Raw genomic sequence first — 14,723 nt, 5'->3', positions numbered from 1 at the left:
AAAGATGCAAGCGTAAAGCAAGTGGTAATAAACAGTTTAATTTAAACCCTTTACTTCCCCAGGGAACTCTTGGAGCACAAAGTGACGAAGTTCAACGACAACGGGACAGTGTCAGCTATCCCCAAGCACCCGCTGCAGTGGGTGGATGAGTTGTCCGAGGGACGCAAGGAGGATGACATCCTGTATCTGCCGCATATCGCTTTGTTGGTGAGTTGTCTTTTGTTATCCCGGTCGTGAAGGTCTAGCACGGGGCGCAATTAAACCGTGACAAAACTTGAGGCTGCGCAATGTGAGTGCGAGCGATGCAAAACTTTTGTCTTAATTGCGCCCCGTTGCTAGCCCTTTAGTTACCGCTAAATGAGTATGTTGTCACAGCGCAGTATTTATGGCCAAGCGCGATATAATGACGTTTATCTACTTCGATAACGAACCCGTGAAGTGGCACCAACTGGCATCTTTAGCTACGTAGCAAAGCTTTAGTATATCGCGTAGGTATTCCGTTAACGGCGCGGCGATATTATTGATGAGACATAGGTACATCTACATCAACTTTTCCTTAAATAGGACCGGTGCACCCTGGGTGTTCAATGGCTGAAGCTTAATTGAATGGCTAAGGGTATTATTTTACATTGTCTTTCTATCTATATACATAAGTATATAGATACTTATGTATTTACCTATTTCATATTTTGTTAGAGTAGATTTCTCTTCTTTGTGGCATAGCTGTGTATGACATACATCTCTAGTGGAAAGGCACCCTAATAATCATAATTTTCTTTTTTCATTGAAGCAAGGTGTACCAAAAGTAGGTAAACAATGTTTGTAAGTAAATACTTGAAGAATAACTAAGTACATTGGCATTTTACAATCATAATTTATTTACATTAATCTTATTGAACTATTTGGCCACTTAATATAGCAAACATATTTGGTCAATATTTACTTTGTTATAATAATTATGTTCAGTAAATTTTATTTGCATAAGTCCTGTTTCCAACTACGTAAATCTAGCTAAACATGAACTTAGGTATTTCTCACTGACAATATTGACAAATACAGCGCTACCTGTCATAATAAGTTCTGATTAACTTGAAGTTTGCAAGTTGTGAAACTTGCTGTTAGTTTGTTAAGGTAGGTAATAAACTATAAATTTTAATCGAGAATTGACGATTATACCTCAAGAGAATTGACGATTTCAAGATGGCACAAGTATATGTCTTACGTTACTAAACCGGTTGCTTGTTTAGAAATAGCACTTGTTTTAATTAAATATGGCATTAGAATGATAATTTAACTTTTGATAATAAAACACTTAAGTATCTACCTTACAAAGAGATTTTAATGCGTGTTAAAAGATCATATTTTTAAAGAAATACTTACTTAATAAATTTATGAATGACGATAAAAAATATACTCAGGGCTGATTTTTCAATGGTCAGATAAGGGTTATCTAAGGAATAATTCTGATGCTGTCACATCTGAATATTTGTATTTGACGTTGACAGCAACAAATTTATTCCTCAGATAACATTTATATGACCATTGAAAAATCAGCCTTTAATTGTACAGACTACTACAGACCTATTTGTCTTGCCTTTGTGTTTGAATTATTCTCGGGAAATTGACACTATGGGGATAAAAAAATCCACCCTAACTATACAATACAGGGTGTTGTAAAATTGATAGGTAGAGGAAGCCTAAAAGGGGCCTCAGGGGGCCACACAGTGTATAGTGTAGAAAAAGTGGAATAGTAAAAAAAACGTAAATTTCTAAAAGGCATAGGAGAGAAGTTTTTTAGAATGACCCCCTGAGCTACTTGTGGCTCTTGTGTGAATATTCCATTTTTGGAACATTTATAAATCTATCTGTAAGCATATATCTATCAGTTAATTGCCTACGTCTTAAGTTATTTCTAGAAACATATTATTAACATAATAAAGCCAATATACTACCTTTGAGACTGAATTAGATTGCTAATTATAATAAAACTACTTTAATGATGATTAATCACTTAGTGATGATGATGATGATGATAAACGACGTATGACGGAAGTTTTAAAGGTATTCAGATTTTTACAAAATGTAGTAGCTACTTATATATCATACTAATATCATGGTAATGTCGATATTGTAAGTATGTATGAAATTTGTAATAACGATTAAACTCAAGAGCTAATGAATTGATTTCAGAAAGTTCAGTGATATAGGCGACGTTTTATCCCGGAATTCCCACTGGTAACCCTTTAATTAAACCCCTCGTCTACCAACCCGCACTAGGCCAGCGTGGTGGACTAGGCCTAAACCCTTCCTTCATTGGAAGGAGACCCGTGCCCCAGCAGTGGGGACGTGATGGGTTGTGATGAAAACCCTGTAAAAGAAAAGCTAGTAGTAATTATAAAGGTTAACTCAAACAGTACATAAAGGCTTAGGTATACCAATATTATATAGTAAGTGTTACTAGATATTGATTTTGTATGTACTTGCCGTTGTAATGTTATTGCAAAATTTACGACACCTGATCATTGACCCCGTGTCTAATTCCCAAGAGATATTTATAAAGCCCTATATTTTATTGGACATTATGACTAACGCAAATGACGTATGCAACTTGTTGTTACTTGTACAGCTTGTACTATAATTACCTAGGACATACATACATACATATGCACACGACTGTAATCCCCGAAGGGGTAGTCTGAGTCACCCACTTTTCGCTTTATAAATTTGTACTCACGTGATAGGTCGCGAGCCGTATTGCCGTATTACCTAGGATATCAAATATGTGTATAGGGATAAATTATTATTAATTAAAAATAATATACCTACCTAATTAGTAGATGCTTTTTTTACTGAATAATAGGAATTCTTTTAATCTTTTGTATGTCTAACAAAGCAAGAGAGTGATTACAATTGCAATCCGAAATGCAAAAATAACTATTCCACACAATTATCAACCACGCGACGTTTACTAAGCGAATGAGTTTCAAAACAGCCTATAAAGTAGCTACTATATTTCCTAACTGATATTAGCCGCGCTGATCAGTTCGGAGGTTCTAGAATATTCGTCTACATCTTATGCCATTCACTCCTCAAGCCTTCGCAGCTAGTAATATTATCTGAATAATAATCTAAGATGGTAGTTTATCATTGAACTTATTGAAGTAGGGTCATTGCACTCGACATACTGGAAAACATTCATATCCACTTATGAGCAATGAATAAGTTCCACTTACTTATACAAAACATGGACACCGAATGACCCCAATTTTTTACATTCACTTTAGTATTCGAATAAAATATTTAGGTACGTTTTTCGTTGGTAATATTCTTATGATTGCAGACGGCGTCATTAACCTAGCCTTTTCCGTTTAGGAATAATTTGATGCTATTTTCATTGCCCGCGAATGTATTTTCGTTGAGAAAGTTATAACTTTTCACTGTCAATGTCACCTCTATTAGTCAGCTAAAATGATTCCTATTGTACCACCGTCTCTTATATGATCGTGAGGTCATAATTATTATGTAACTGAAGAGAATTTCTCAATATACGACCTCGACCATGCCTCTTGAACAATATTATTTAATCTTTAGCAAGTTGCAGCGGCGAGGCCGACATGTCAATAAACTTAAAAATTGAGAATTCCGCTCATACGACCTTTTATTGATGACGTTGTTATTGTGGAGAGGTGTTATAGGTTTCATTGTGTTTGAATGTCTCTGTGACTGACTGGCTGGTAACTGTGAATGGGAGATATTGTTCTGAACAGAAATATCATAATATGTACTTACATGAAAAAACCGTACATAATTATCAGAAATTTAAAGTTGTGACTTTTATCATGATCTAAACATTTATCCTTCTTTGAAGAAGTAAGTACTTTAACCAAGTAGTACCAGCACTAAGCTCTTATATATAATCTATAGCTAAACGAAAGAAAGGCTTTTTTTACTTTGTTCTTATATTTGGGCATAAAATGTGGCCTTATTTAAAGATCCTTCCAGTATAAACACTCACTTTAAACCAATTTAAAAGTGTGTCCCTTTTGTTGACCTAGCCCTACTTTTACCGTTTTCCGCATTTATAACTTTAAGTATATTATATACGAAGTTATGTATGAAAAATACAACTTTTACGATCTTTCTGCTCTTGAAGAAAAGGTGAAAGACACACATTTGGGTCAAGTTTATTCGACGGCTATTTTGTGAAGAAGTTACATTAATAAACTTATACATAATATTTGTATATTCTTATGTAACTATCACTCTTTGCTTGTGTAGTTTTTGTGAGAATTTCGGGATATTTATAAACAAGCCTGTAGCACTCAACGATAAATAATTAATTATAAATACAGGGTGGATTTTTTACATAGCAATATAGGTCTTAGTCGCCGACGACCGCTGTAGTACAAAGGTTCTGGAGTGGAGACCCCGTGTCGGCAAACGGCGTGTCGGTCGCCCCCCAACCCGTTGGTCTGATGACCGGGAAGCCGCTGGATGCAGATGGCGGGTGACCGTTTGGGGTGGCGATCGTTAGGAGAGGCCTATGTCCAACAGTGGACTACAGAAGGCTGAGAGAGAGAGAGAGTCGGTGATAAACGCTGGTCGATTGGCCACTCAGATTACCTAATCTTCTGACTGCCTAGGGTGCGCCGGATTTTTAATAATAATATATTGTATAAAGTAAAAAGGTGACCATCAAAACCAATTTAGCAACAGATAACTGCCAGTTTCAGTACTCTATCAGACAACTATTGATATAATATATATTATTAAAGAACAATAAGGAATACCACGTCAGTTTCAGAAACATTGATGCCGTATTTTGTTATTTGCATTAGCACTAAACTTCTTTATGTTGTAAACTTAGGACGCTGGTACAGACGTAGCGGTAGAGTATCCAAAACTTCACCACCTGATTCCCTCTTCCACAGAGCATAGCGAACGTGGTCGCCCCACAGAGCATGTTCACTCGCTTCGGGCTGAACAATCTGATCACCATGACCAAGAGCCAGCCGCTGGTCAAGATGACGGCCAAGGAGTTCATGATGGGCTACAAGAGCAACCTGATGACCCTGGGGAACACCTTCATGCCCGGATGGATCTATTTTGATAAGCTTGGGCTTATTGATCGGGTGAGTTTGTAGTCTTGTTTAGTCATTTATTGCTTTGTTAGGTTGCGTTGCACCATTTAACTTTAACTATTACAAACGTCACATCGTCTGTCAAAGCATCGGTTAAGCGAAAAATTGGTTGCACCATTCAACTATGGTTAAAATGACGTCATAACTTTAACGATAACCATAACCACCCAATGTTGGCCGGTTACTGCTTTTGTTAAAGTCAGGTAGCTGTCAAACGCATTGTATAACCTCAAAGTAAACAGTATTACGTACAAATATAAATATTAAATAATTATTATCATGTCGCTTCTACGTGAAATAGAGCTTGAAACAAGTTCCTCAGAAATTGAGATTGAGGTGGAGTAAGTACGGAACTTACGAAATATTAAGAGAAAGGTGTACTTTCAGAGAACTGATAGATTCGCAACTTGGGATGAGAACTCGTTCTTGGATAGGTTCCAGGTCTCAAAAATGTGGCTCGTGTGTTGGCTTTAAAACTAGAACCTTTCTTACTGCCTCCAACGACGAAGTAAGTACCAATGCACCTATTATTATGTTGTAGGTGTAATGATCATCTTCACCACCAAATAAGCGTCCATTTCTAGCCATGAGCTCTCCCAAGGAGCGAAACAACACTGTGCCCTCGGCCTTCCTTATCCAGCCACTACCAGCTACCGGCCGGCTGCTGGTCCAGCGCAGCAATCTAGTATCAAAGTAACCTACGTAACTTTTTAATTGAATAACCTTGTTTTCAGAAATTTCGCAATCACTCAAATACAGCAATTTATCAATAAAAATAAGGACAGAACTAAGAAGAGTGCAGCCCATTATAGTGGCTACGCCATAGCTGCATAATACATATATTATGTAACAAAATGAGAGACCCTGTACCACCAGCTAGGTTTTTTTATGATGATTCATCATCTGATGAAGAGGAACCTGTCTATGCAGTTAACAGGAATGTTGATAAAAATAAAATATTTCAATAGATTACATTGTTAGTTTTAATTTTGTTTAATTTCAACTTCATCATCATCATCATCATCAGCCAATAATCATCCACTGCTGGACATAGGCCTCTCCCAAGGTGCGCCACAACACTCGGTCCTCGGCCTTCCTCATCCAACCACTACCCGCCACCCGCCTAAGGTCATCAGTCCAGCGGGCAGGAGGGCGTCCCACGCTGCGTTTACCTGCTCGTTTCAACTTGTTAAGAATTAATCCTAACTAATATTATAAATGCGAAAGTAACTGTGTCTGTCTGTCTGTCTGTCTGTCTGTCTGTCTGTCTGTCTGTCTGTTACACTTTCACGCCAAAACTACTGAACGGATTTGAATGAAATTTGGTATACATACGGTCTAGACCCTGGGAAAGAACATAGGCTACTTTTTATCCCGGAATTCCCACGGGAAAACTTTTTAAGGCGAAGCGAAGCGCGCGGGAACAGCTAGTTAATAATAAACCTGAGTCTACTTTGTCGCGGGTTTTATTGATGATAATCTTTTGGTCAATATTTGGAGGAATAACAGACTTAGGTCCTATGACATGTTGACTTTGAGTGCTTTGACAGAGAATGACGGCTACAATGTACTCTGTGACGGCTTCAGTCCGACAGCTAGATTTGGTATTGCCCTACATAAAAACGTTTCCCACAATAACTTTGGGGATAATTATGTCTCAAACGATTAGCAACCCTAATAACATTAACAATGACGAACGAAGTGATGGTGCAACGCGTTGCAGTAAAATGTTAACTATAACCACTCTGTCATTGCTAAGTTTAACCTTAACTATTACGATAACCGGCATGTTGATGCAACCCACCCTTAGCCTCTAAAGACCCAGAGACATAATGTGGAAATCCACGATAGGGTTCAGATAGAAAACTGTAAGTTGTGAAATTTTAGGTCTCTGGGTCCTAGGAGGTTAAGTCTATTTTTAGCATTTCATCATAAACATCATCATCAGAATCGTCTACTACTGGACATAGGCCTTTTCTAAGGAGCGCCGCAACACTCTGTCCTCAACCTTCCTCATCCAGCCACTACTGGCCTACTGGCCACCTATCTAAGGTTGGTAGACCATGTGGCCGAAGTGCCTCAAAAGTTATGCTTGAATTGAGTTACGTTAAATCTGAAATATTTTTGATTTACATCTTTTTCAGGTTGTTAAATCTTGAATATTTAGTTAAAACTTTATACTAACTACTAGGTACTTGATGTAACTTTAGCAAACTGTGCATATAACAAAGTAAAAATAATGTTATTTCTATAATAATATCCATTCAAAGTTGAGGTAATTATGTGTAGGAAAGATATTGTAGCTGAGTTCGCAAAATGTTAGACATTGAATGACGAACAGATAGGTTATCAATGTATAGCTCACCCGAAGGTTAAAATACAGTACAGATGCACTTGAAACCTCGCTTTTGTATATTTATCTTACTTTTCTGAGAACGGGAAAAAACACCAAAACAATGTGAGACTCATCTCTTCTTTTCATTAGGTATAACTTAAATTAAGTGTCGTACCTATCCGTATCGTACGTATCAGACCAAACGGGTTTTCATGAATGACGTTTCTCATATAGAGAAACGTCACCGGCAATGCCGATGAAGTAGACGCACTTGAATTTCTACATACAAAGAATACTGAATGCATTGCGTCCGTTGCGTACGATGCCAAAAGAAGGACGCTAATAGGAAAATTAATATATTTTTTCATACATTCATAAAAATTGTGGGATGTAAAAATCAAATTACTTAGTTAAGTAACCTTTTCCACCACCCTCTACAACATTCCTTACAACAACCGACTTTAACAATATTGTACTTACTTACACAATATTCGAAAAAAAACGTTTTTTTACATAATATTATTCTTAATTTAACCCCCAGATGTACGACTTCAACGGCGACTACGAGACCATTTTCACCGGGGCCGGGGACATCTCCAACGCTGGTCTCATCGACACCTACAAGGGGTCAACTGACCTGCCCCAGTGGGACGGGAAGCACTGCTCCAATGTGCAGTATGCGTCAGACGGGACTAAGTTCAAGGGGGGGGTGGGCAAGAATGAGAGTGTGCTGTTCTTTAGGAAGAATTTGTGTCGTGCTGCTCCCTTGGTAAGTTCTTTTTGGACTTATTATTATTTAACCCTCGATGATAATGAGGGGTGGTATACTGAGTCTGTGTATCTGTCTGTGTGTGTCACGTAGCTCAGAAACGGCTGTACCGATTTGCGACTTGTCGTTTTTCTAAAACACCCCTCGTTTTAAGTTTCTTATTTTTGTCTCGTAACTATATCGAAGCTTGCATGGTTCGTTTCCAATGTTTTTTAACTAAAGATACCTACCTTACTTAATGATCAGTTTTTAATTCATCCATCAAATTTTCTGAATAATTCACTGATGATGGCGTCTCTCTCAAGTCTAAAGATTTTTACTAGTTACAGAAGTCATCCCTTTAATTTTCCTCCCGCCCTCTCTCCCCTAAACATTCTCTACAATCTTGTCAATCTGTCCCCAGGTCCCGGTAGCGGAGGGGGTGAAGAGCGGCCTGAAGAGCTACATGTACACGTTCCCGGAGAACCTGTTCGACAACGGCAAGCACGTCAAGGAGAACCAGTGCTTCTGCAGGAAAGGTGAGGATTTCTTTATCTTCATCTTCTTCTTCTTCATCATCATAATCAACATCAGCATCATCTTCATTATTTTCTTTATTATCTTCTTCATAATCAACATCGTCATCAGCCTATATCAGTCTATTTCTGGATGTAGGCCTCTCCCAAAGCACGCTACTGGACGTGATCTATATGGTATAGCACCAAGTCCCACGGTCCTGTGCTACACTCATCCAGTTTGGTCCAGTCACTCTCCTAATGTCATCGGAACAACGGGTCGGCGGTCTACCGACTGATCGCCGTCCCTCCCTTTGCCACCGACACAGCCTTGGTCCACCTACCGTCGTCCCGCCTTGCCAGATGCCCTGCCCATCTCTATTTCTGCTTCGAGATGCCTTTCATCATCACGACCCATTACGTCCCCACTGCTGGGGCACGGGTCTCCTTCCAATGAAGGAAGGGTTTAGGCTAGTCCACTACGTTGGCCAAGTGCAGGTTGGTGGACCCCAACACAAGCAAGTTTGTGCTGAGAGAGAGAGTCAGATGCCCTTCCCATCTCCATTTCAGATCCGTTTCCTATAATATCAATTTAATATAATTTTTTTCCCCAGGTAAATGCCTCCCAGCGGGCCTGCTCGACGTGACGGACTGCTACTACGGGTTCCCGATAGCTCTGTCGTACCCGCACTTCTACAAGGGGGACGAGGTGCTGTCCAGCAAGGTGGAGGGATTGACGCCTTCCAAGGAGAAGCATGAGACTAGGTAAGCTATAAAAATTTTGAGACCTAATTTGACAAAAAGTTTTAACTGTTGGAAATGGTCGTCTTCCAAGAAGCGTCACTATATTTTGTCTACCATTGAAAAAGGATTGATTGCCAACAATAACCTAAACAGCGTTATAGACCCAGGACTTTGTACCAACACTTGACTGACGAAGGACTTTTTATTATACAATTCCTTGCCCAGACATTCATCACTAATAAACTGAACAGCTAAGCCGATTTTGATAAAATTTGCCTAAGAACACTAACTTGGGGTCACCTTATCCGGTTCAATTTTACAATCGGTTCAGGCGTTCACAACGTTAAACTTACAAAGACCCAATTTCTCGTCGGGGGTTAAAACACCATGTATAAAGATTAAATATTGTAGTAGATATCCCACTGCTGAAAATAAAAGATCAATAAAATTCTGTTATCGGTCTTCTACGTAAAGTCATTGTCGGCTACCTCTAAAAGTGATAATCTTTCTGATTTGCATGATAAACCATTGACCCCATAAAATACGACTAATTTTTATATTAATTCGAGGCTGTTTTTGGCATATTTTAAATTAATATTACAATGAGGTCAAAATTTGCTTCTTTATTAGTTAAATTCTAAGTTATGATACATTTTTATGGCGCCCTTTTATTTCTTACGCATTTCATCATTATAATTATATAATGAATTGCGTGAGATATTCAATTTAAATCTTTAATTCTGAGCAATCTTTAGAAAATTCTAGAAGCATTTTTCAATGCCTCGACCCAACTTGACCTTACAAGATAGATCAATACCAATCGTTATTATTTGTCATTAAATGTTTATGACCTAATCTTGAACAATGACTGAAACATTTATCTATTAGATATTATGCAGGATTAAGTATTCACGTTTATTCTACTCCTGTAGGGTGATTCAGTAATAAATCCGCTGTAGAAGAAAACAAAAAACGCAACACTAACGCTACGACCTTCGATAGAACTAACTTATAATTTTCAGAAACTCAACCGACGCCATTTTCACTTTTATCTATTATTTTTATTAGAAGTACAATTCAATTCATCAACTTGCCTTATTCCATAATTCTCAAGTTCTCCCATTATTATTTTCTCACCAGATTCTGGCTGCAGCCGGAGTCAGGCCTCCCGATCGACGTGAGCGCCAAGATCCAGATCAACATGGCGCTCGGAGACCTCTCCTCCATCACCAACGCCGGCAGATTCTCCAACATGTATCTGCCGCTGCTGTGGTTCGATATTGTGAGTGGTTCTTGCTTTGTGTTTATTGTCTACTTTAGTACTTACATGCAGGTGCAAAAAACCTAAGCTTTCTCAGGTATCATTGCCAGAAAGGGGGTTTCGCATTGTTACTATGAGAACGGGGTCAGGTTTCTCTGCACATGACCGTACCAGACTGTAAAATCATCATCAACAACTGTTCGATCATTATGATGCTCTATACCCAGGTCTAGATATATTTTGGCCTCTAAACCATGAGATAGCGTCTGCATATTCAATTCAATTCAATACGCGTACATATTTTATTTAATCTACTACCTCCAAATTACAGTCAATCTCACAGCTACCATAATATAAATCTTATGATATATAGAAATTCACTGATTAAATACTTTTTTATTGTTACAGAGAATGTACTCCTTGCCCGAGAGCATGGAGACCCGCTTCAAACTGTACCTGAACATCTTGCCGGTCGTGGAGCAAGCTTGCATGTACATCTTCTTCATTCTCGGAGTCTTCTTCATCCTGCTGACCGTCTACCGCCTCGCCTTCAACGTCATGTTCAAGTCCTTTGACAAGAGCAAGAAACAACGCAACATCATCATCGGCACTGACCTCTGGTTTGAAAAAGAAAACAACGCCAAACATAAAAGTGAAAAGGATGAAATTTACACCCCCTGCGAAATCCCTCTCGGTGACGACTCTGAGTCTGATGAGAATTTGCAGTTACACTACGATGGACGTAGACCGTCAGGTTTCATCAAAATCCACGGCGATAGGATCAAAGAATTGAGCCACAAATTAGGTGATCGAGTGTACGATTCTATTGGAAGCGTCAAAGATAAGGTCAGAGATGAGCTGACGCATGTTAAACATATATTCCAAGATGTCTCTTCAAGGAAAAACTCTTTGATTCCTGCCACACATGAAACTGCCAGCAACGATGCGTACAAAGATGATTCTAACAGTGAAAGCGAAATGAAATCTAACAATCAGCAGATTTACTCGAGAGTAGCTCAGTCTGACAGTGAAGATGATTTCAAGTATCTAGATATAGAAGTTGTAGATGATGGTAGTGGGTTCGACGATTTAACAGCAAGGCTGAAGATCGAGTGTGAAAGAGCTAACAAATTGAAAGAGCTAGATGCGGAACAGAGAACGAAAGATGAGTTGGTTCATATTTCTGACTGAATTTGAAAATGTGTTTAAACGAGGAGTAAAGAAGTACATTCTCAAAATGGTGCCATTGATAGTGAACTGACGAAGTCGGTTTTTGTGGAGTAAGGACTTTTGCTACGGAGTCAGTTAAGCGATTTTGTACAAACTTCTGCCTACATTCCATGAATATAGTTAAGGAATTTATGTTAAAGAAACGATCCTGTCTCAGGATTTTTTTACGTATTTATTAAGCTGGATTTTAAGTAAAGGACTGATGAAATGACAAATTGCTCAAAACTTTTTGCACGTTGGTTTTTTATCAAATCGGTCGAATCTACTGCCACTATTTGCTCAAAATCTTTATCGATATCAACCCTCTAGTACTTACTGGTTTTGCAAATTACGAAAACGAGAAAAGTTTAGTTTTTTTTCAGACATTATCTGTCAAAATAGGTGCCACGATAGCTTCTGCTGGAGGCACACTTTGTATGCGTGAAAACGTAAACTTTTGTAGTTTTCGACAAACTATCAAACCTATACTAGAGGTACTAGTGGTGTCATTACTACTGCGAATACAGCCAGTGATGTTTATAAACACGAGTTTTGTCAGACTTTTGGAGATTAATCTTATACTTACTTAGAAATTGCTATGGTCCAGCCTAGGTATTATTCATTTAAAAAATCACTATAGTTTTTTTTATGAGGCTACAAACTTAATTATCTTTTTTGAAGACAGTGTTACCAATTAAACAAATTTATAATTTATTACTTATAATTTCTGTGTTAAATTTAAGCTTGCCAATTTGGTAATTACTAATATTAGTAGACCGTTTGTATTCTATGGTTGGGCCAATAAGTTTTTAAGCTCTCAATGTTTTATCATATAACCTTATCTACCTGAGTACTTGCCTTTATATAATAAGTATATGTATACTTACTACAAGTATGAAAATGGTTTATTTATAAAATTTCTTCGATAGGGTATTTGGTAGTTATTTTATGAACGAAAACCATAAAACTGTTGTCTTGTCATTTACTAAAGTAAAAGACTTGTCTTCAATGTGATATAAAATTATAATAATAATAATGAGTTTTTTATAATTATGATAAAATAATAATGAACAATTTTAATATTACGATAATAGTAAGTACATAATAAGTGTCTTGCCTAAGTTATTCTCTTGAAATACGTTGGTACTTGGTTAAGAATATTTTTTAAGAATTTTGAAATTTAAATAAATAATTCGTTAAAAATAACGTGTATTTTTCTTCCATACTTTACACTTTATGAAGTTTAACGTAAAATCCACAAGTAGCGCAAACTTTTTTGGTGTTGACGATTGTTTCAGTTGCACAGTTAGACTTGTCATACTCTAGTACCTACTTAGGTTCTTTGGGCATATCCTAGTAAACCTGATTACAGCACAAAATTTCAACTAAAATCTTAGTACCTCGACATTTCACGGGGTTTAGGAAAGGAGGTACCACGAGTGACTTATCAATACGTCCCAGGAGGGTCACTTTAACAACGAACGAATGAACGGGAATTGTCAATCAATCCACACGCTTAATACAACGACAATAGTCGTAGTTAGAGATACAGATTATTTTGTTTTTCCGAAGTTTCGGAGCGCTGGGCAGTCTTACTGAGATTTATCTGACTGGCTAATATTTTTATAATGGCGAACAACGCTTGTCATGCTCTAGCGTTTGTCACTGAATCTAAAAGAAGTCATTGTAAGGCGCTGCGCTCACTGCATCAGAGGGCAGGAGGCGGCGGCGGCGGCGTATTGGCGGTGGCGGCAAAGAGGTTCATTTCAAGGCGCTTCTTTATATTTTCTACTAGCTGTTCCCGCGCGCTTTGCTTCTCCTTAAAAAGTTTTCCCGTGGGAATTCCAGGATAAAAAGTAGCCTATGTTCTTTCCCAGGGTCTAGACCGTATGTATACCAAATTTCATTCAAATCCGTTCAGTAGTCTTGGCGTGAAAGAGTAACAGACAGACAGACAGACAGACACAGTTACTTTTGCATTTATAATATTAGTTAGGATATGCGAGCCCAGGTAGAAGCTTACTGAAGAAGTCGAGGCGGAGTCGCGGCGCGGGCAGGCGAGAACTTGACATTTTAAATGAGGCATTATGCTCTGTGCCGATTGTCATTGTTTCTGAGTAATTTTGAGTCAATACTGCGACGCCGCGCCGACCACTCTAGCAGTGTATGGAGCGCCTTAGAGTTTGAACTATGCCAAATGAACGTTGTGTGATTACACATTGATGGACACTAGATTAACGGTGAAACTCATAAAACGCACAACATTTTTGTATGGGAGTTGAGTGATGGTTTGTTGGCGCACATGCCGGCACACTGCCCAGGCGCAGTAAAGAAAACACGACGTCGGTGACCGTTGTGTGCGTGTGAGTGCACACTTTTTTTCTGTATGAAAACTTATTGCTGTGTGAAAAAAAGGTACTCTGGGTGCACATATAACTTTGAAATCCTGCCAAATAAAGCACAACAAGATGATCTTCATACAAACTCTAGGTAAAACTGGACTGCATTGACCGTTGTTGAAATAATTAGAAAAAGAGCAGGGACTGCATTCGACGTTGTGATTTTTTTTCTAAAAGTGGTTTGTACTTCTCTAATGAGAAGGTTACCCTTCCTTCCCATTTATAATAATAATAATAGTTTATTGCTTCTATGATCCTAACGGTGCATTCTCTGTGTATGCACTTACGCAGTTAAATTAATCAAACTTTTTAGACAAACAATACCATAAAGCCAAGGAAAAGTTCTATGGTCAGTCTGAAATCTTCATCCA

At 38.2% G+C, this 14,723-nt stretch overlaps 1 protein-coding gene across 3 annotated transcripts in view; it reads left to right on the top strand.

The window, feature by feature from the left end:
- The window catches only part of LOC105395297 (scavenger receptor class B member 1), a 93,020-nt gene extending 79,861 nt beyond the window's left edge, over positions 1–13,159 (top strand). For all 3 annotated transcript variants that reach the window (XM_038121540.2, XM_048632102.1, XM_011567249.3), the window contains 7 exons: positions 63–207; positions 4,932–5,132; positions 8,018–8,245; positions 8,649–8,763; positions 9,354–9,504; positions 10,624–10,765; positions 11,153–13,159. In XM_038121540.2, the coding sequence (XP_037977468.1) occupies positions 63–207; positions 4,932–5,132; positions 8,018–8,245; positions 8,649–8,763; positions 9,354–9,504; positions 10,624–10,765; positions 11,153–11,935 (1,765 nt within the window). In that variant the 3' untranslated portion in view covers positions 11,936–13,159. The remainder of the gene's footprint in view (positions 1–62; positions 208–4,931; positions 5,133–8,017; positions 8,246–8,648; positions 8,764–9,353; positions 9,505–10,623; positions 10,766–11,152) is intronic.
- The last annotated feature ends 1,564 nt before the right edge of the window (positions 13,160–14,723 follow it).

The sequence above is a fragment of the Plutella xylostella genome, chromosome 30 (genome assembly GCF_932276165.1).
Source record: "Plutella xylostella chromosome 30, ilPluXylo3.1, whole genome shotgun sequence".
Classification (NCBI taxonomy): domain Eukaryota; kingdom Metazoa; phylum Arthropoda; class Insecta; order Lepidoptera; family Plutellidae; genus Plutella; species Plutella xylostella.
The sequence above is the reverse complement of the archived record's forward strand: the minus strand, read 5'-3'. Positions and strand labels throughout refer to the sequence as shown.